General features: G+C 41.8%; 1 protein-coding gene across 1 annotated transcript; it reads left to right on the top strand.

Annotated features, from left to right (window-relative positions):
* The first annotated feature begins 240 nt into the window (after window positions 1-240).
* Window positions 241-11,004, top strand: PRSS35 (serine protease 35). The gene is made up of 2 exons (XM_056565976.1): window positions 241-532; window positions 6,255-11,004. The coding sequence occupies exons 1-2, from the start codon at window positions 504-506 to the stop codon at window positions 7,543-7,545; spliced, it is 1,320 nt and encodes a 439-aa protein (XP_056421951.1). The 5' UTR covers window positions 241-503; the 3' UTR covers window positions 7,546-11,004.
* The last annotated feature ends 12,040 nt before the right edge of the window (window positions 11,005-23,044 follow it).

Below are 23,044 nucleotides of genomic sequence, written 5' to 3' on the forward strand. Positions count from 1 at the left end.
AAATAGCTAATAATATCTTCCTTCAATAACCAGAGTCCTGATTTCCATGGCCGTCAGCAGGATATGAAAAGTAACACTGGGATGGGTCATCTAGGACTGTATATGACTCCTCATAGACAAGTCAGGACACTGTGCCAGAGTGAACATCTGAATCTCCAGGTTACATACAGCTTTATGCTAGAACTCAGCACTAGACAGATCTAACCAGCGCCCCCTGCCTGTGGGAAGGACAAGTGCACCAGCCAGTTCTGAAGACACTTCCCTGGTACCTTCATTTCACCTCCTAGAAATAATGCTTTATACTCAGATGTTTCCAGAGTAAGGAGGCTGAGCACTGCCTTGTTCCTCCCAAGCCCCCCTCTCTCTGCCTGCCCTCCTCTTTCCCAGTGCACTGCATGTCCCTCCCCTCTTCTGCATGGGCTGGAGGTGCTGGGGTCCTGCTGCTACCTCCAGGATTGGACCTCAGTCTCAGCACAGAGTGGGAATGAGGAGCTGTCTGCCTGATGACTGCTGCCCACCTATTCTTTACTAGGTAAGACACATCTGCAGCACTTGTGCTAACTTCTCTATAGGAAAAAGCCACCTGAATAGGCAGCTATGAATGGAGGATGATGTCCTGAGCTTTTTTGAATGTAGGATAATATCCTGAGCTTTTTTTGAATGGAGGATGATGTCCTGAGCTTTTTTGAATGGAGGATGATATCCTGAGCTTTTTTGAATGGAGGATGATATCCTGAGCTTTTTTTTTTTTGAATGGAGGATGATATCCTGAGCTTTTTTTTTTTTTTGAATGGAGGATGATGTCCTGAGCTTTTTTTTTTTTTGAATGGAGGATGATGTCCTGAGCACCTGGAGGATGCTGCTGAGACAGATGAAAGCTAATCCTAGGGTATAACAGCCTGTATGATGAGTATAGATCAGTGTTTCCCAACCAGGGTGCCTCCAGCTGTTGCAAAACTACAACTCCCAGCATGCCCGGACAGCCTTCGGCTGTCCGGGTATGCTGGGAGTTGTAGTTTTGCAACAGCTTGAGGCACCCTGGTTGAAGAACACTGTTGTTATACAGACACACAAAACCCTAAGTAATATATATTGATTGATGCCTGGATAGACTTGTGTTTTTTGATGCTGCAGTATAATATTATTGGTTACATTATATTATTCCAAAAATAAAACTTGGCTCAAGGTTACAGAACTACACCGTGCGCTGAACCAAGTCTCAGTACTGCGCTTTGTATGTCTGCCCCTAATGTTCCCGCATTATTGGATTGTATCTTGTATTTTGCAGTCAATGAGCCGGAGACAAGTCAGTCTTGTAGTTTTAGGATGGGACCCAAAAATGTGGTGGCCATATTAAATGTCCCTATTTCTTCTCCTCTCCCTTACTAATTGCTGGAAAGAAATCACAAAGCCTCCGCAACATGTTGACCCCTTATTTATAAATGTATTTGTGTTTTTTTATTTTTATTTATTTGTTTATTTTTTTATATTTCCATATCAAATTTCTATAGAGTTTTCCCTCATGTTCTTCGAACATGGTTTTCGGATAGTTTGGAACTTGTATGTGTCAACGTGTCCCTAAATGACCGCAAAAAGAGTTTTTTTTTATTTGTTGAAAATCACAGGGGAACAAAAAATGCCAAAAACAGGGTAGAAAATGTAATGAATGACTTGGATTGGGAAAAAGTAATAAAAGCTACATCCACATTTTGGATAGATAGCTGAAAGTGATGACTTTCTCTGAAAAACAAAAAAAACAAAACATTTTTGGCGCTTGTTTGGTGCACAGTGGTAATAAATAGAGTGAAATGCATTTCCTTATACTGTTTTTTTTTTTCACCGCCATTGATACGAAACTATTATAGTAAATTTGGGTCGTTAAAGGGATACTCTGGTGGAAAACCTTTTTTTTTTTTTTTTTTTAAATCAACTGGTGCCATAGAAGTTAAACAGATTCGTAAATAATTTCTATTACGAAATCTTAATCCTTCCTGTACTTATTAGCTGCTGAATACTACAGAGGAGATTCTTTCCTTTTTGGAACAGAGAGCTCTCTGCTGACATCATGAGCATAGTGCTCTTCCATTTTAGGAACTTTCCAGAGCAGCATATGTTTGCTATGGGGATTTTCTCCTACTCTGGACAGTTCCTAAAATGGACAGAGATGTCAGCAGAGAGCACTGTGCTCATTATGTCAGCAGAGGGCACTGTGTTCCAAAAAGAAAATAATTTCTTCTGTAGTATTCAGCAGCTAATAAGTACTGGAAGGATTAAGATTTTTTAATAGAAGTAATTTACAAATCTGTTTAACTTTCTGGCACCTGTTGATTTAAAAAAATTAAAGTTTTCCACCGGAGTACCCTTTTAAGTCAAGATTGTACCTTGGGGGCTTGAGACTCTGAGGGTATGGTCACATGGCAAAATTTCCAAGCGGAATTTGGCACAAAAAATTCAGCTTGGAAATTGCGCTGCAGCAGAATCTTATTGATTTCAATGGGATTCTGCTGCATCGTGCACATGGTGAAATTTCGATTCTGGTTCCTTGTTGTTTTGGGATTGTACTGCGGAATGTCCTTTCCAAATTTTTTTTTTTTTGGCAGATAGTCTGCCGTGTGAACGTACCCTTACAGTAAAAAAAAACATATAGGTCACACTATAAATGGCCATAGTTGGCTGCCCGGGCATGCTGAGAGTTGTAGTTTTGCAACATCTGGAGAGCCACAGTTTGAAGTACCAACCAGGGGTAGCCATACGTTAAAGATAACAAAACAATATTTTACACATCTTACAGATGTGAATGGTTTCTATAGTGTTAAGTTCATGAATGAAGTTCCTGTCACTGTTTTATGACACTAGTCTAATATAAACTTGTGCTGCAGTCACTCCTTATGCTCTCCTGCCACCTAGTGGAAATAATTGAGCAATACACACATAAGAATGTACAGCGGTCCCTCAAATTACAATATTAATTGGTTCCAGGACGACCATTGTATGTTGAAACCATTGTATGTTGAGACCATAATTCTATGGAAACTGGGTATTTGGTTCCGAAGCCCCAAAATGTCATCCAAAAATAGGAAAAAGTGAGGATTAAAGAAAAATAAGTAGATAATAAAGCAAGTCCTTACATATAAAAAGTAAAAAGAGCTGCTGGGAGCTGTAAATCACTGTCTATGTCAATGTTTCCCAACCAGGGTGCCTCCAGCTGTTGCAAAACTACAACTCCCAGCATGCCCGGACAGCCATCGGCTGTAGTTGTAGTTTTGCAACAGTTGGAGGCACCCTGGTTGAGAAACAATGGTTTATGTAGAGGAAAGGAGCTTCTTCAGGGTCCTATACAGTACACACAGTGTGCCAAATGGAGCCACCCTTACTTGGTGTCCAAAGGAGCAACTAACCCTGGCACAGGTAAAGAGTAGTAGTTCCTCCCTGTACTGTAGGGGGCAGTACCAGACACCAGTCAGTGCATGCACTTCAGTAATAGAGGTGATTTACCAGTAAAATGCCCATTCTGATTGGTCAGTTCCTCCAGTTGTGACACATTTCGCAGATCTGGACTGTCTGTACATTGTATGTTGTGTCTGGTTTCAAGTTACGATGGTCCAGAAAAGACCATTGTATGTTGAAACTATTGTATGCTGAGGCCATTGTAAGTTGAGGGATCACTGTACGGACTTAAACTGTTTATCTCAGAAGAGTACATAGGGGTCCAAAGTGACAAAAAACTTAATTTGCGGACTATGCTTTTTTTTCTCCTTGTTTTAGTTATAGTTTAGCTCTATTAACACTTCTATGTATTACGGCGCAGTGCATTATGTATCATGAAGACATGCTGCTCTTTCCTATAATTCACCACCATTTAAATGGCATACAATAATAAAGTGATGGATGATATGGCTGACATCAGGAGAGCTAAATATTTGGGATTTGCATGGAAGTGAGACAAGTCTGGAATGTTTCTCCAGGTCTGCTAACATTACCAGGTCCGCAGCAGTATGTTGTGCAGAGACAAGTGCTGCATTATGTGTCTTCTTGTGGTCCAGGGTGCTGATGGCTTGTGATGGAGTATGGGTAAAGCAGGAAAGCCTTACTTTACATGGAGCGGTCATCTGTTAGCCATTATGGCTTTGATCCATGCATTTACACAGTGACCTGGAACCACTCTAGACACGAAACATAAAGTTAGCTATAATGTGACCTATGGCGTTCCTTAGATGTTTGAGACTATCTCTATGCTTTGGACTTTGTACAGGTGGGCATATTTGGCATAATCTGCCATTTTTGGATACTTAAACTGGGTATTAGGGATCGACCGATTATCGGTATGGCCGATATTATCGTCCGATAATCACGATTTTGGGCATTATCGGTATCGGCAATTACCTTGCCGATAATGCCCCGCACCGCGACCGCCCCCCCACGTAGTGCTGGGCGGTATACCGGTATGAACCGTATACCGTTTTTTTCTCCCACAGTAGGGATTTTTGCCCATACCGCTATACCAGTCGGGCCCCTCCCCCACCCTCCGAGTCAATAAAAAAAATTAAACTTACCCGTAATGGGGGTGGTCCGTCCGCGTTCCAGGTGGAGGGTGAACCGGTCCGGGCTGGCCTTCTCCAGGGGGTCATCTTCTCCACTCCGGGCAGGCTCCGGCCTAGTACGCTGCATAGACGCCGCTACGCCGTGACGTCAGGTGTGTCACTGCGCAGCGGCGTCTATGCAGCGTACTAGGCCGGAGCCTGCCCGGAGTGGAGAAGAGGACCCCCGGAGAAGAAAGACAGCCCGGACCGCTTCACCCTCCACCCGGAATTCCGCCAGACACTACAGGAAGGATGGATGGCCCGGACCACCCTGACAGGTAGGGGGAGTGAAGCGGGTGGCGGCGGCGGCCGCCTATGGCACCGCAAAAGCCACTGCAGTGCATTGATTTAAAGCGCCCGCTTTAAATCAATGATCTGCAGCGGTGTCGCGGGGGGATAAATAGCCGATAACTTATACCGGAATATCGGTATAAGTTATCGGCTATCGGCCCTAACCTCCACCGATTATCGGTATCGGCCCTAAAAACTGATATCGGTCGATCCCTACTGGGTATCTAACTGGAAACTGTTATGGAAGAGTCTGCATTACATGTAACACCAGCTGATGTCTTGGTGTATGCAAAAGGCCTAATAAATTCAACACATCAGCATGAAATTTTGTATAGCAGGCACATGTGATTTTTTAGTGTGTGACATTTTGTCATTGTGCAGGTAGATATGAAATGCTATTTGTATCTTTAGTGTGCTAAATAACAAACATACACTATAGGCTGCAATACCATAATCTCTGTATATATTTTTTTTTATATATACAATGGATTTAAAAAGTCTTTAGATCCTTCCATTTTTTTCACATTTAGTTGTTCTGAGGACTTGTGCCAAAATCAACAACATTTAAGTATTCCCCATCAATCTGTACTTAATACCCTATAATACAGGATTTCATGTGTCTTTTACTGAGGGGTGGCTTCTTTCTGGCAACTCAGGCCATAAAGCCCAGATGTGTAGTGCTGTAGTGATGGGTGACCTTTTGGATTTTCTTCCATCAGTACACAGGATCCTTGGAGCTCACACCGAGTGGTGAGGTGGCCAACTCAAGGAATAGTCGTTCCAAACTTCTTCCATTTAAGAATTATAGAGGCCACTGTGGGAACATTCAGTACAGAATTTTTTTAACCTTCTCCGCATCTGTGCTGCCAAGCAGTCCTGTCTCTGAGCTATACAGGCAGTTCTTTGCATCTCATGGCTTGTTTTTTTTAATTGTCAGCTGTGAGACCTTATATAGACAGGGGTGTGTCTTTCTAAATCTTATCCAATCAATTGAATTCATCACAGGTGACTCCAATCAAGGTGTAGGCACATCTCAAAGATTAGAGAGATGGGAAGCCCCCAGAGCTATATTACAAGTGTCATGGAAAAGGGTCTGAATACTTTTTTTTAGTTTTTTTCCTTATTAATGAATTAGCAACAATTTCTAAAATTCAGTTTTTACTTTATCATCATGCTGTATTGGGTGCAGACTGATGGGGGAAAAACTTAATTCTTCTTTTTTTTAGCACAAGGTTGGAACATAACAAAATGTGAAAAAGTGAAAGGACCTGAAAACTTTCAGAATGTATTGTAAATAATTGTAACCATATCAGCCATGCTAAACCTTTCTTGATTAGTATTTTCTGTAAAGTATTCTCTTTAATGTATTTTTCTTTTTTCTAGGTTAAGACCATTGGGCACAATGCATCACTTACATCTTGTACTCCTCCTACTCTCTATTCTAATGCCGACCATCAACAAGGCAGATGATGAAGGTGAGGATGGGTACAACTGGCACATCAAGGAAATACCTCACATTGTCAATTCTTATGTTGTCCAACTCAAGAGTCCAATGTTTCAAGCAGAACCAGTACATGAACTCCATGGAACCTGCGGAATTGAATGTCAGAAGAACTTACCACCACCAACGCAAAGTGATCTGGAAAACTACCTTTCCTATGAGACAGTCTTTGACAATGGAACACGCATCATGACCAGAGTTAAATTTCAACCGCCTGTCAGATTTAATCAGACCAGTGCCACGGCACAACATACCGTACGAAGAAAGAGGCAGGTGTATGGTACCGACAGTAGGTTCAGTATATCTGACAAGCATTTCATGACCAACTATCCATTTAGTACTGCAGTCAAGCTGTCTTCAGGCTGCAGTGGCATTCTTATTTCACCCAAACATGTGTTAACTGCGGCTCATTGTGTACATGATGGCACAGATTACATCAAGAACAGTAAAAAGTTACGAGTTGGAATCCTTAAAATCAAAACAAACAGGGGAGGAAAAAGACGTAAGGGTGCCAAGAAAAGCGGAGAGAACCCACCTGCCAAAGAAGAGAGTGCAACAAAGGGGGGTAAAAGAAAACAGAAAAAAACAGTACAGAAAAGGTCAGTAGAAGACGACACAGAGAAGACACAGCAGAGATCTGGTAGAGAAAAGAGCTCCTTGCCTGGAAAGCCTTCCTTCCAGTGGACAAGAGTAAAAGCCATTCAGATCCCTAAAGGCTGGTTCAAGGAAGTATCAGAAAACATGGCCCTGGACTATGACTATGCAGTTCTGGAACTAAAGCGCTCACAGAAAAAGAACTACATGGAGCTTGGAATAAGTCCTGAGATCAATAAGATGCCGGGCAGTAGAGTGCACTTCTCGGGATTTGATGAGGACAGACCAGGCCAGGTAGTCTACCGTTTTTGCAGTGTATCCGTGGAATCTAATGAACTGTTCTATCAGTACTGTGATGCGGAAAATGGTTCTAGTGGTTCTGGTATTTACATCCGTGTCAAGGAACCAAACAAGAAAAAATGGAAGCGGAAAATCATTGGAATCTATTCAGGCCATCAGTGGGTGGAAGTCGGTGCTGAACAGCAGGATTACAATGTAGCTGTAAGAATTACTCCGGTTAAATATGCGCAGATTTGTCTCTGGATACATGGAAACAATGCTGATTGTTCTCAAGGTTGAACCTTTTTATAATATCACCTGAAACTTATGGGAGGGAAGTTCTAGGGAAAGTGTTTCTTAAAGCTTTGAAGGGAAAATGAAGATTTTTAGACCATGCACTGATAAACTCTAGTGCGTGTCTTGATTGTCCTAACAAAGCACCAATGAAGGTAATAATGGAAGCCGGAGAAGAAACAGCACTACCTACATGAAACAAAGGAATTATGTAATGTTGATATTTATTGGAAGAAATCAGCAGCGCTGCTGTAGATATAAAGAACTCAGGACTGCCCTTAAGTATGCAAATGTTTTACATTATTAAAGTGTGTTTACAGAAATGGATCCTCACCATCACTTTGCATTGTGAACTTTAGTCACATCATAGTAGCAGTCACTCAAAGCAACACACATTGGTATAAGGAGCACACAAAACAGCAGGGCTTGTTCCTGGGCACGTACAGCACATGACGAAATAAAAGAATACAACATTGTACACATGCTTGCCTAGATTCACAAAATAGTGTGGAAGAGGTGTCCCTGTCTCAGAACATTATGGTATATTGCCAGGATCTGCCATCACTTTATGAATAGTGTAACCAACCTCTCAGATATAAAGGGGCCACGGCGCTGACTCAGTGTTATACCCAATATACAGAAAGCATGATGGGAAAAAAGCAGGATGACTTCCCTTGAAGAGGCATGAAGGAAAGCAGCTGCCAAGGACTGAGTATACGTAATAGGGGACTTCATCTTAGTTCCATTAAACTGCTAGTGTCTCTGCATGGGCAACTACTGCCTCCTTGAAGTAGAGTATACATAATATGCTGTATACTCAGGACATACTATAATGTATCCAGAGCAAATAGAATAGTATAGGGAGCAACACAGTAAAATGGAGACTGACCAGAAGAAATGTTCTGCATGTTTTTCATTCCGTATCTCATACTGAGGTATTATCAGTTGATGGAACAGGCCTAAAGGTTTAAAAGGGTACTCCACTGCCCCAGCATTCAGAATATTTTGTTTCGAACTTTGGGTGCAGGCTGTGGGGGTTGTGACATCACTGCCACGCCGCTCATGATGTCATGCCATGCCCTCTCAGTGCAAGTCTATGGGAGGGGTGTGGCGGCTGCGAACGCTGGGGCAGTGGGAGTACCCCTTTAAGGGGAATCGGTCAGCTCTATATCATGTTCAGAGCCACAGACATGGCCAGATACCTGATAGAGAGAGAAAATAAATGATTCCTGTCTCTTAGCTGATAACTGTTTGCAGGGTTATAAAATGATGCTTTTCTTATAAGTTCTAAGAATCATTGAGGTGGTGCTGAGCATTCAGAATAGCTGTCAGCCAAAGAAGCCTTTGGCCGCCAGCTAAAAGGACACCTTTAGCGCAGAATGGCTGCACTGAGCCTCTGTAAAAGAACCAAGTTTTTTATTCCACTATACGAGTTTTACTATTCATGCTGTAGATAAAGGGGCTGTCAAGGCAAAGAAAAAAAAAATAGAAATTGGCTCATGGTGACATTAAAACAAAATGGGTCATGAAAAAATGGATAATATATATAATGGATGATAACTGATGACCAATTTTGACGGACATTCTGTCAAAATAACGGACATGTGCCATCCGTCATGCACCGTTATAATCTGTTATTTTATGCCTGTTCTTTTATTTCCATGTGACCTCCTGGTTGTAATGCTGTACTGAGCATGCCCAGAAGCAATGACGGATTATAACAGAACATAAAAATAATGAACAATAACGGATGTCATTTGTGAACATCCATCACGCATAGACTTCAATGTTAAAATTTTAACGTCCGTCATTCCTCCATTATTTTTGATGGGACAAAAATTAGTCCATGCACCATTATTCGCCCCATCAAAATTAATGGACATTAGTCACAACGGAACACGGGTGCTAAAGGATGGTCAAAAAATCCTATTGACATGAATGGGACTTTCTGACGGGAATTCATGATGGAGGTTTTTACAGGAGGATAACAGTAGTGTAAAAGGGGCCTAAGACATTTTTTTTTCTGGCACTGTACAGTCTTTTTGAAGGGGTCCCACACTTTTAATTTGAGTTACTTTTAGAAGCCTAGACAAGCCTGGTCATAGCAATGAATGGAAGCTGACTCTTTTTTCCACCTCAATGCACAGATAAGCCTCTAATGGTTCCTTTCTGAACGCTTACACTTAGGACTGGCTTATATATGCAGACCTCAGGCTTACATCTATGTAGATTTGTCATTTAAACAAACATTCATTCACATTGCTATTGGTTTATTTTAACAGGCTGCCATATCAGGGACTATTGTACTCTTGAATAGTTGGCATGGAGGATAGAATGTGCATTTATCTATATGTCCTGTAGTTGATGAAGCAATAAGATTTCCTGATCTATGATGCCATGCCGGGTGGTTTTATATAGGAATCAACTGTTTTCACTGAAGATCTGTTTATAAACAATATATGGGGCTTAACCAGGCACATATACATTAAGGCATTTAACATATACTGTAAGGAATGGTTATGGTGCTACTTATATTTAGCCATTCATTAAAGAGATTTTTAATAATAGGTTGGGCTTCTTGAATTGTCGGTACCATCTAGAGTATATAAAGGGCTGACCTGCAATGTGACAATTGCCTGAAATGTATGACATCCGTTCTTCCACGGAAGTTTTCTGTCCCCTCCATTGAAGTCAAAAGAAATGTAAAATATAAAGGATGCACTTATAGTTCTCCATCTCACTGTATCCATTGCTTGGTAAATTAACAATCGCTGTGTGTGACATTAGCCTTAGACTGGGTTTCCACGTGGCAGTTTTTTGGGGGATACTGCCACTGCAGTTTTTTAACCAAAGCCAAAAGTGGGTCCATAAAGGAGGAGAAGTTTAAGTCCTTCCTTTATATTTCTCATTCCTTTTGAATCCACTTCTTGATTTAACTGAAAAACTCAAACAAATAAAAAAAAGAAAGAAATATAAAAACAAGAGTTAGGCTGCATTCACATCTCTTGGGTACGAGAGAGCCCGGTTTGCCCCTCCCCCAGCCAGATCCGGCACCCGTAGTGTAAAAACGAGATGTGAATGCAGTCTTAGGCCTGTTTCAGTCTAGTATAAAATGGGTGTAAGTCCTGGCTTGACCATAGGTCTACTCACACGGACTGGCAGTATCATAGGGAACTGTGTTACTTTTGGTCTAGGTCTTTAGACCCGCAGTTGAGTCAGCACTTACATAATACAGACACAATAATATGTCCTATATGCTAATCTGAAACCTGCCTTATTGTCATTCTACAACTGAATGAACAAATGATCGTGGTTTTATAGATTGGTCTGGTCCTTCACTATGTGCAGCTAGAATGTGTTGCTATATAAAGGACTGTTACATTTTCAGCAAATAATGTTTGTCTTTGTATAATGAAAAGTTATAAAAGAGTCTTCCAATATACTTTCTGTATCATATCCTTGTGGATTTCCTGTCTTTCAAGAATACTTATCATATCACATAAAAAACCTAAAGCTTATATATGTTCCTCACTAGGTCATGCAGATTCTTTACATGTGACATTTTTTATGTGTCTAGCTTTTGTATTTGGCTCACAAATTCCTCTGTTCTGATACTCACCCATTCTGAAATCCACTGCTCAGAAAGGGGCATATCTGAGGCAAGCACTGAGCCTGCCCTCACTCACCATGAATTCACTTCCTCCCTGAGTCTGCTGTGCTGTGATTCATCCAATCCCTGCAGGCTGCTCTGTAACCCTATCCTCTCTGTCTTCAGACAGGAGTCTGATAGGACAGGAGTAAGCACAAAGGAGTAATAGTCCTGCCCTCACTTCCTGGACTTTGTTCCAGCCTGTGCTTCAGCCGGACAGGATTATGTTCTGGATAGTATGGTACCATCTAGTGGTAACCCTAGTGGTCTTTTCTTTATAAGCCATGATTTCTATATAAAGGAGTTAATTGTTTTATAAAATATATTAGAAAGGTTAATGTTTTGCCAAGATATACAACATATAAAAAGTTTTTATAATCTGATAGTGCCCATTTCAGTAGGAACCTTTATTAGCACATGATCATCACATTTTTTTTTTTTTATTTATTTATAGTAAACAATAAAGGTTCATAATAAACGACAATAAGCAAAGATCTTAAAAATCTTGAGGAATTGATTCAGATCAATATAATGAAAAGTTATACAAGTCATACAATATAAAAGAGTAACATTGAAGGCAGGAGTTTGGCCAGATAGGAAATACAATGGTCTTTGTTATGGGGTTTTTGTGTCATTTTTTTAAACAGATTTTATAAAATCGCACTCGCGAATATGTAAAATCAAATCATTGTAGATTAAACTGCAGAAGACATTTTTACTCTTGGCATACACCATATATTTTTACATGAAGATTTTATATAGAGATTTTATTTTTGCATTACAGATTGTGTATCTAATTCATGTAGGCTAGCTGAATGCTTGCTGATCTACTGCAAAAACCCATTTAATCGTGATCTGATGATTTTTCACTTGGGGTTACTGAAATGTGTTAAGAGGGTGTATTGTTGGCTATGCGGTAAAATGGGAAAAGAATTGCCAAGGAAGCTCATTTCTTGGTGCTGTTTTTGGAGGAATCTCTCTGTAATAATGGAACATGGCACAAAAAAACCCCCTCAAAATGCATCTCTATAAAAATTGAGGCATATGGTAAAGTATAGGCCATAGTTGCCATGTTAAAGCTTCATTATAAGACCATGTACCATGTCAAAGGCCATTTTATTACAGAAAGCCATGTAGTAGCATGTTGGTTATCCTTTGACCTTCTGAACAGCAACAATTCGTTGTGGTATGGATTTCTCTCGGTGTTGAAATCATGATACGGACATGATAGCTATTCACAGTTGCCATAGTTATATGGAGGTATTGACATGTTTTGAACAGCCCATTCGATCTCATCACAGAGATCTTCTATAGGATTAAAATCTGGAGACTGTAAAGGCCAAATCTGGAGACTGTAAAGACTGTAAATCTGGAGACTGTAAAATCTGGAGCCAGTAAAAGGGTCTCAGTGACAATCCATGATGGTGAATTATCCCGCTAAAAGCATTTTCTGCTATAGGGTAAACAATGGCCCATAAAGTGTACCTGTCGTTTCAGGTGACTTTTCGGGGTGACCTTTCCATAGGTTTGTATTACCTGCCTGTAATTTGGGGCCTGAATGATATAACAGGAGGTAGGTTTATCTAATTTTCATAAAGAAATACAGTCAGACTGGAGAGAGGGGAGAGGAAATAAACCTGAAAACAAGAGAATTAACCCCTTAAAGACAACGGTTTTTTTTTTTTTTTTTTTTTTTTGCACTTATGATTTATAGAGCGTGAGGCGAAAAATACAAAACGCTTGAAATTTTCCACGTACAGACCCATATGAGGGCTTGTTTTATGCGCCACCAATTTTACTTTCAGGTAGCGGAAGGAAGGTCTCCCGATGAAATGGTGCAGTCAGCGGCGCTCTACTCTCAATAAGGTAGGGCTAGTACATAATATCCGGCAAGGTACGGACTTAGTAAAACAACAAACAATTTATTTTACAAAGGCATACGTCTGTTCCGTATACGGGAATGTGAGGGATCTTTTTTTTTGTCCCATGATCCGTATCATTTTTGTTTTGATAGGACTTTTTGATCGCTTTTTATACCTTTAATTTAGGGTATACAAAGTGACCAAAAATACGCAATTCTGTACAATTCTGTTCTGTACAGTATTTTTTTTTATGTATACACCATTAAAGGGGTACTCCGGAGAACTAAACCCATAGCCCATCATTTCCTTCTCACCAACCTATTTATTTGTCTAAATATCGTTCATTAGCTATAGAGAGCAGTTTCCCTCTTTCAGCTTTCACTTACATGCAGGGAGTTAATGAAAGATGTACTATTGAGATCCTGCTTGTCTTTGTGTAAACCCCTCACTGAGACCTAGCCTCCACCCTCCTGCAAAAAACTACGTGATTTCTGGCTTCACAGGCACACCTCCCCTCCCTCACCCTGTGTGAGGGCCTTTCGGCAGTGAAGCCCAGTAAAGATTCTCAGCACATAATGCTGCTCTTTTCCTGCTGTAGATCTTATCATTAACTGCTGCCATTCAGAGTATAGCATGATTTATTGCTGGGGGGGAAGGACCGTTTAAAAGGAAAGACATGTAGTGTGTGTGCTGCTGACTGTTTGCAACAACACAGCATACACACAGATAGTGAAAGGAAATGACTGGCAGCCATTATACAGAGCTGTACTGACTGGGCTGCATGCAAGGAAAAAGAAAATTAAGGAGACTACAGGGGCCACAAGAGCTGACAAAACCACATGGATAACTACAGGGGACACAGAACAGTTATTGTGTTGGCTTTGGGGCATTTTTATTTTTCTTAGGCTGGGTTCACACCCCGTCTTTCAAATACTGTACCGTATACGACCGTATCCGAAACCGTATGCATAGAGAATGCATTGTAAACCGTATTCCAAATGTTGTGTACGGTTGCATCCGTTTTGCCTCGGATACGGTTCTTTTAACATTGTTGTCTATGAGAACCATACACAGAATTTCAGAATAAGGTTGCGCTCCGTTTTTGGAGTTGACACATGCGCAGATCTTTCTAGAATTCATCCCAGACATCCCACTCCCACATCCTTTGGAATTTCAATAGAACAATAGTAACTTTATTAAATTGCTGGAAAACTAATTCCAACAAAATAGCAAAACCGTTGGCAAAAACGGATGCAAATGGATAGAACCGTACATACGTTTTGGGACCGTATATGAGAAAAAAACATATACGTTTTAATTTGGAGTCATACGGTTGTATACGGTTGCATACGTTTTTTGCAATACGTTTTTTAGTGGAAAACTGTATACGGTAACCGTATTTGAAAAACGTGGTGTGAACCCAGCCTTAACCGTGTAGTTAAATTAACATTGTATTTTTTTTTTTTTTATAAGAAAAGGGGGGTGATTCTAATAAATTCACATTAGATTGCGTGCAATGTTCAATGCTATGCCATGGTATAGCATTGATCAGTGTTATCCGTGCTCAATTGCTCCAGCCTGCCATGGCTGACTGGAGCTTTCAATTACCCATTGGACAGCGAGGCGGCATGTAAGGGCCCTCTCACCATCCTATCAGCTGATCGGGACACTGTGGTTTCTCCATCGTGGTCTTGATCAGCACCACTGAGCAGCTGTGAAGATTTTAGATGCCGCAATTAACTTTGATCGCAGCGTCTATGGGGGTAAAGGCTTATTTTTTTTCGGGATGAGCTGTACTTTTTATTGGTACATTTTTGCGATACTACCTTTTCATCTTTTTTATTCCATGTTTTGGACCACAATTCGTGATTCTTGTGCTAACGTGGCAATACCTATTATGTAGAGGTTTTTTTATTTGGGGGGGGGGGGGGTGAAAATACAGGGTTTTATTGGGGAAGGGATATTTATTTTATTTTTTTTACATTTTATTTATTGAGAAATCTTTTATTTTTATACTTTTTACAGGTTATACTAAGCTGTAGTAAATATGTACTGCAGCACAGCATAACTGTCAATATCACACTGACATTCAGCCTGTGCAATCCAGCTTATGGACCTCAAAGGCTGCCATACTAGATCTGCTGGCCTGCTGCCATGGCAACCAACGATCATATTGCGGGGTTTGCTGTTGGCGAACAGGGGAGCCCCCTCTTCCTGTAAATCCCATAGATGCCGTGATCAGGATTGATCACAGCATCTATGAGGTTAATACTGCCGAGGGCGGAGCGATCGTGGTCTCAACAGCTGCAGCGGGTCCCCGGCTGTGATTGACAGCCGGGTCCCTCAGCTGATCTCCTGCAGCGCATTGCAGGAGATCGCTAGGATGTATGCATACGTCCAGTTGCGCGAACATGTCAGCATCTGGGACGTATGCATATGCCCTAGGGTGGGGAAAATGTTTCTAAATCAACTGGTACCAGAAAGTTAAACAGATTTGTAAATTACTTCTATTAAAAAAATCTTTATCCTTCCAGTACTTATCAGCTGTTGTATGATCCACAGGAATTTCTTTTCTTTTTGAATTTCCTTTCTGTCAGACCACAGTGCTCTCTGCTGACACCACTGTCCATTTTAGGAACTGTCCAGAGTAGAAGCAAATCCCCATAGAAAACCTCTCCTTTTTTTGGACAGTTCATGATATGGACAGATGTGTCAGCAGAGAGCACTGTGGTCAGACAGAAAGGAAATTCAAAAAGAAAAGAACTCCATAGAAGTGTGATACTCGCTGAAGCAATCCTTAATGCAGAAGCCAGGATGATGGGAGCAAGTGTCGCATTGAGTGGTGGTTTCCTTCCGTATCCCCCTCTTGTGACACACACTGCATTTTTTCTGGGATCGTCCCTTCTTTCCAGTGTGGGGGACCTCACCTGGAAAGTGTTGGCCTGGGACGATCCAGGGGCCCACAGTTCCAGAGGTGCTATGACCCACTCTTTGGCGGTCACCACAGATGAGGGCCTTTAGAACTTCCTATTGGAAATGCAGGTATATCCCTGTGTTGCCAGCATGCCGGCACAGTACAAAAAAAGAGTTGTGCATGGCAACCTGTACCATGTAGACCACAACTTTTTTGTACCTTACCCGTGTTTTCCACATGGCATTATATGGCTTGAGGACTTGATGAGAAAGGTCAACTCCCCCCATATACCGTTTGTAGTCCAGAATACAATCAGGCTTGAGATTCGGTCTTGCGGTACCTCACACAGGGACAGGGGTGCTGCCATTCCCATGAATTGTGGTGAGCATGAGGACATCCCTCTTGTCCTTATACCTGACCAGCAACAGGTTTTCATTGGTAAGAGCACGGAAGGAAGGCCTCCTTGATTCTGCCGGACTGTCGCACAAGCAAACGTGGATCTCTGTGAAGAGAGGGATACTAGTATAAAAGTTATCCACGTAAAGATGGTAACCCTTATCTAGCATTGGGTGCAAAAGGCCCCAAACGATTTTCTTGCTAACACCAATAGTGGGGGGACATTCTGGGGGTTTAATACGGGAATCTCGTCCCTCATACACCATAAACTTGCAGATGTACCCTGAGGTACTCTCGCAGAGTTTATACATCTTGTGGTACTACCATAACTCCCAGGCAGCAGGCTCGCTGTCTTGGAGTTATACTTGACTCTGATCTGTCTTTCACTCCCCATATTCAGTCTCTTTCACGTTCTTGTCACCTGCATCTCAAAACAGTTCAAGAATCCGCCCGTTTCTCACTACTGAAACTGCCAAAACTCTCATTATTGCTTTGATTCACTCCCGCCTCGACTACTGTAACTCTTTACTAATAGGCCTTCCTTTCTCCAAACTCTCTCCTCTCCAGTCCATCCTTAATGCCGCACCCAGACTCATCTTCCTCTCCAGCCGCTACACCGACGCCTCCTCCCTGTGCCAGTCACTACACTGGTTACCAATTCAGTCCAGAATACAGTACAAAATCCTCAGTCTCACACACAAAGCTCTCCACAATGCTGTACCTCCCTACATCTCCTCTCTCATCTCCGTCTACCATCCTACACGTTCTCTCCGATCTGCTAATGATCTCCCACTAACATCTTCTATAATCCGAACTTCTCACTCCCGTCTCCAAGACTTTACTCGTGCTGCACCAGTTCTCTGGAATGCTGTCCCTCAGACTCAACAACAACATCCATAGTTTTAAACGCGGCCTAAAAACACATCTCTTCAGACAGGCCTATAACATTCTTTAATTAGTCTCAATATATCCCCACACCTCTTGTTTAAATAGTTATTGTGTAATTTTATGTCTTTGTGTGTACCCCATAATTGTAAGCGCTGCGGAATCTGTAGGCGCTATATAAATAAATAAAATAAATACATCTTCACGCCATACCGCGCTCACTTGGTTGGGATGTAGTGCTGGAAGCTGAGCCTCTCCTTAAAGCTGATGAGAGACTCCTCAATAGCGACCTACCTTTCAGGGACATAGGCCTTCCAAAATATGGCCCTGAAGTGATTGATGACCAGCCTAATATTATACAGGCGGTCATACACAGGATCAGTTTGGGGGGGGGGGGGGGGGGGAATGCCGCACTATCAGCATAATGCAAACATTTCCGAATGGCCTCAAACCGGGGACGTGCCATGGCCATATTGTAGAGCGGTGTCTGGTAAAGGACGTCCCCACTCCAATATTGCCTGACACTGTTTTTTTTTTGACTAGGCCCATATGCAGTAATAGCTGAATATGAAGAATACATGGGGGGACATGAATCATTTCCAGTGTATAATAGAAGTTTTTTACCCCTCTGCCTGTTGTCTAAATTTGGCGCAGCTGCGTTAAATTTATCATTCTTGTGCAGCTACTTTCTTGAATTGCGTTTAAATTTAGAATTCTCCTCAGAGCATAAATTTACACCACAGCTCTATTTAGTAGGAGCTTTGTCTGCAGCGTATCTCCATCTAAACAGTAAGTTTTGTCCTCGTTATTAGTTTTAGAATTTTTTTTCTTCATTATGTAGAGTTTTAATCTCACAATAATACCACTTTTTGCACCCAATTATAACACATCAATTATACCAATGTCCTTATTCTTCATTTAACATCTGTGACACCCCTGTGCAAATCACCTCAAATGTACATGGTGCACTCTACCTTATGGTCCTTGTTGTGCGCCCGCAGAGCACTTAGCGCCCACATATGTGGTATCTCCGTACTCTGGCTAAATTGTGTCCCAAAAAATGGGGATCTTTTTTCCCATTTACCTCTTGTGAAAATGTAAAGTATGCGGCAACACCAGCATGTCAGTGTACATAATTTTATTTTTATACACTAACATACTGGTGTAGACTCCAACTGTTCCTTTTCATAATGGGTAAAAGGAGAAAAAGCCCCCCAAAATCTGTAAGGCAATTTCTCCCGAGTACGGCGATACCCCATATGTGACCCTAAAATGTTGCCTTGAAATACGACAGGGCTCCAAAGTGAGAGACCGCCATGCGCATTTGAGGCCTAAATTAGGGTTTTGCATAGGGGTATTCTATGCCAGTGTTTCCCAAACAGGGTGCCTCCAGCTGTTGCAAAACTCCCAACATGCCTGGACAGTCAATGGCTGTCCGGCAATACTGGGAGTTGTTGTTTTGCAACAGCTGGAGGCTCCATTTTGGAAACAGTGCCGTACCAGACGTTGTTCATATTTATTGAGGAGGGGAGGGGGGCTGTGTAGCGGTATGTGTATATATAGTGTTTTTTACTTATTTTATTTAAGTGTAGTGTAGTGTAGTGTTTTTAGGGTACAGTCACACGGGCCGGGGTTGACAGCGAGTTTGCTGCATCTCAATCTTGCAGCACTCCCTGTAAACCTCTGCCCATGTGAGTGTACCCTGTCCATTCACAATGGGGAGAGGGGGGGGAGGGGAAACATCCAGCTGTTGTAAAACTACAACTCCCTTTGGCTGTCCGTGCATGCTGGGAGTTGTAGTTTTGCAACAGCTGGAGGCACACTGGTTGCGAAACACGGAAACAGACTCAGTGTTTCGCAACCAGTGTGCCTTCAGCTGTTGCAAAAACTTCAAATCTCAGCATGCAGTGACAGCAGAAGGACATGCTGGAACTTGTAGTTATGCAACAGCTGGAGGCATACTGCTACAACTCCCAGCATGTCCTTTGGCAGTCCGTGCATGCTGAGGGTTGTAGTTATGCAACAGCTGAAGGCACACTGGTTGCAAAACACTTGAAAGTTTTTTACTTAACTTAGTGTTTCCAAACCAGTGTGCCTCCAGCTGTTGCACAACTTCAATTCCCAGCATGCATGGTCTGTCAGTGCATGCTGGGCGTTATAGTTTGGAGGCACAGCTGGAGGCACACAGGTTGGGAAAAAGAGTTAGGAAACGAACAATGTTTCCCAACTAGTGTGCCTCACTAGCTGTTGCAAAACTATAATTCCCAGCATGGCCAGACATGCTGGAAGTTGTATTTCGGCAATATCTGAAGGGTCAGATGTTGACGAACTACAACTCCCAGCATGCTTGGGCAGTCTGGGCATGCTGGGAGTTGTAGTTTTGCAACAGCTGGAGGTCCACAGTTTGTAGGCCACTGTATAATGGTCTCCAATCTGTGGTCTTCCAGATGTTACAGAACTACAACTCCCAGCATGCCTCGACAGAGTGGGTACTCGCATGGACAACATAACTGCTGTCCAATATATAAATCGCTTAGGAGAGACAAAATCAGAACTGCTTGTCAATATCGCGAAGGAACTTTGGCATTTTTGTTTGGACAGAGATATTATCCTAAGAGCAGAATATCTACCAGTTTTATCCAATTCTGTAGCAGATTGGAATTCGCGTTCTTACAGATTACAGCGACTGGAGACTGGACCCACTAGTATTTCAACAACTCAATCTTCTTTGGGGACCTCTTTATCTGGACCTTTTTGCATCCAGATTCAATCATCAGCTTCCCCGGTTCTTCTGCTGGCGTCCGGATCCAGAAGCACTAGGAGTAGATGCTCTTCTCCAATTTTGGCCTCACCAAACTCTCTATGCCTTTCTCCCCTTCAACCTGATTTCCAGAGTTCTCATTCAAACTCTCCTTCAAAAATCTACCATAGTCCTGATCACTCCATGGTGGCCGACTCAATCTTGGTTCCCACAGATTCTCAGCATGGTTTTGGATTTTCCCAGGATCCTTCCCCCATTACCGAACCTCCTATTAGATCCCTCCAACAATCCTCATCTGCTAATAGTATCGCAACAACTTCCTCTAGTTGCTTGGTTGATTTCGGGCCAACCTCTTTTGCACCAGGACAGCTTACCGATCAGCCTGGAAATTTTGGGCTGATTGGTGCGCACAAAGGGACTTGGATCCCATTCGTGCACCTCTCCCTCACTTCTTATCTAAATTATTTGATGATGGTAAAGCTTACCGCACCATTAATCTTTATCGCTCAGCGATCTCTTTTTACCATGAACCTGTCAATTCCATTCCCATTGGACAAATCCCTATTGTATGTAAACTACTTAGAGGTATTCGACTTAAACGTCCCCCAGTACCTAAATATCATTCTACGTGGGATGTCAATTTGATCTTGAATCTCTTTAATTCATGGGAAGATAATGATGCCCTTTCTCAAACTCCTATCATTTAAACTTACTACTCTTCTGTGTTTGATTTCCATCAAGAGTTTCTGATGTCAAAGCCCCCGATATATCTCTTCGTCAATTCTCCCCTCAAGGTGTTGTGTTTAAGATCCACAGAAGAACTAAAACTAACATTCAGGAAGTTTTCTATCCAGCTTTTCCTCATAATGATAAGCTCTGTGTGGTCAGATGTCTCAAATCTTATGAGGCTAAAACAGTTTCCATCAGGAATAATTCCTACTCAACTCCTTATCTCTTATTGCAAACCGCATTTACCGGTTTCTTCCACTACTCTTGCCAGGTGGGTTAGACAAGCAATGTCTTTCGCCCACAGACATTTCTCTTTTTGGCGCTCACTCCACTAGAGGAGCAGTTTCCACCAAACTTACAATCAGGTGGCTCTCTTGCCGACCTCCTTAAAGCTGCAGACTGGTCTTCTGAGTCTACCTTTAAAACCTTTTACTTTAGACCAGAGTCTCATGTTTCTATGTCTATTTAATTGTTAATATTAGCATTGTTATTCTATGCATTATAGCTTTAACTTGCATATAATGCGAATGCCTCCTGTTTGATATAAAATTTAGGATTTTCCTAGACTAGGTGACGGAAAATATAGATTTTATGAAAGACAGGAGGCGAGCATTATCCCTACCTATTTCCCATCCCTTTTATTTTTTAATTTTGTCGTTTCAGCATATTAAGAAGTCTGACTTTGGGACATGCTTGACCTCATTCATTTGTTCATGGATTCTACTATTGGTGTTTCTACAAGTCTACCTACATTTCACCGACTGAGGAATTTCTGCTGCGCCTTCATCTTCTCACCTTCATCTTCTTCGGTTATCTTCGAGATCTTTGGATTCTTCTTCGAGTTGATCTGGTTGAACTTTTACTTCTGGTCACACAAAGAAAGAGGACTAATGACAGTTGATGGGTCCTTATATAACCTAGGATACACACCTATTGGATACCTGTTGTGACAGCATGTTTGTATGTGCTTTCCTGACACCTGTGTGTGTTACCAAAGTTTTTTTCTGTATTACTTGAATATTACGTTTTTTGGGCTGCTATGCGTTTGCAGTAAAGAAAGATTAATGCATATAATGCTCGCCTCCTGTCTTTCATAAAATCTATATTTTCTGTCACCTAGTCTAGGAAAATCCTCAATTTTATTTAACATCATCCACTGTATGTTGCCTAACAGTATAATGATTTATTAATCGCTATTCTTGCACTATATCAGTATAACTTTTCGCTGTCACATTCGTACTGTTGACAATGTGTTAGCACTATTATCTGCCTAGGGTGCCGCCACACTCCTATAGCCACTCTGACGTTTTACTGGTGCATCAGCTTTTTCAAGGGCTAAGAGGCTAATGGGTCCATTCACAGCCCTCTTTCTAGTCCTACTCCAATTCCTGCCTATATACTACTTCACCTATTTCCTGATGCCTGTGAAACAGCAAAGGCGTTTGTCTGCATTGTACCCGTGTTAAATACCTAAGCCTGTTTCCCGTCTCTGCATGATCCTCCTGTATCTCTCTGCCCTCCTGTGTATGACCTAGACTGTCGACCACGCCTCTGCATTATGAAGTAGCTATCACCGCCTAGCTGCTTCTGAGCTACTCGGCTCTATTAAAATGCCAACTCAGCTCTGTTACAGCAAACTCTGTTAGCTGCACTATTACCATCTACAGTGTCAGCTTTCCCCTCCTGACTGTATCCCTGGTGCTTGGCACCAGGATGTTCTGGCCAGCTGCCACTTAAACCAGAACCACTCTTGCAATAGCAACCTGGTATCTCCCCTGCAGCTAAAGTCCAGATTCTGCTTCCTGGAGCAAGATAAAGGGTAAAAACCAGGGAACAACTTAGACTTCGCTCCAAAGTTTGGCCCAAAGCCAAACCAGTGAGTGAAACAGTGGGTTCACACCTGTTGGGGCATTGCAACCTATAATATGCACGTACAACTCTCGTGTTTTCCTTGATCTTAGTGGTTTGCAACTGTCATAGCCCCCAATGTGCTTTATTGTCACAGTATATGTGCATTAATTAAACCAAGGAAAAAGGGACTTTAAACACTTTAGTTTTTTTTGTGTGCTGTACTTTGATAGCAATGTGTATATATCCACAACTTTATAACATGAAATATAAAATTTGGGCACATACACTTTATCTGGAGCGCCCTTGTGCTGGTTATGCAATAAAAAGACAGCTAATCCATTAAAGAGGGGGGGGGGGGGCACTACAGGGCAGATATAAACGCAGCCTAAATTTAAAGAAGTATCAACATAACATATAGTAAGTACATAAATGAATAAATAAATAGACTCAAACAGTAG

This window comes from Hyla sarda, chromosome 3, assembly GCF_029499605.1.
Source record: "Hyla sarda isolate aHylSar1 chromosome 3, aHylSar1.hap1, whole genome shotgun sequence".
Taxonomy (NCBI): domain Eukaryota; kingdom Metazoa; phylum Chordata; class Amphibia; order Anura; family Hylidae; genus Hyla; species Hyla sarda.

Bases quoted from the DNA above. Each gene is read 5' to 3' on its own strand.
- PRSS35 (XM_056565976.1), top strand. From the start codon at position 504: ATGACTGCTGCCCACCTATTCTTTACTAG. The intron at 533-6,254 runs GTAAGACACATC...TCTTTTTTCTAG, and splicing joins GCCCACCTATTCTTTACTAG to GTTAAGACCATTGGGCACAA.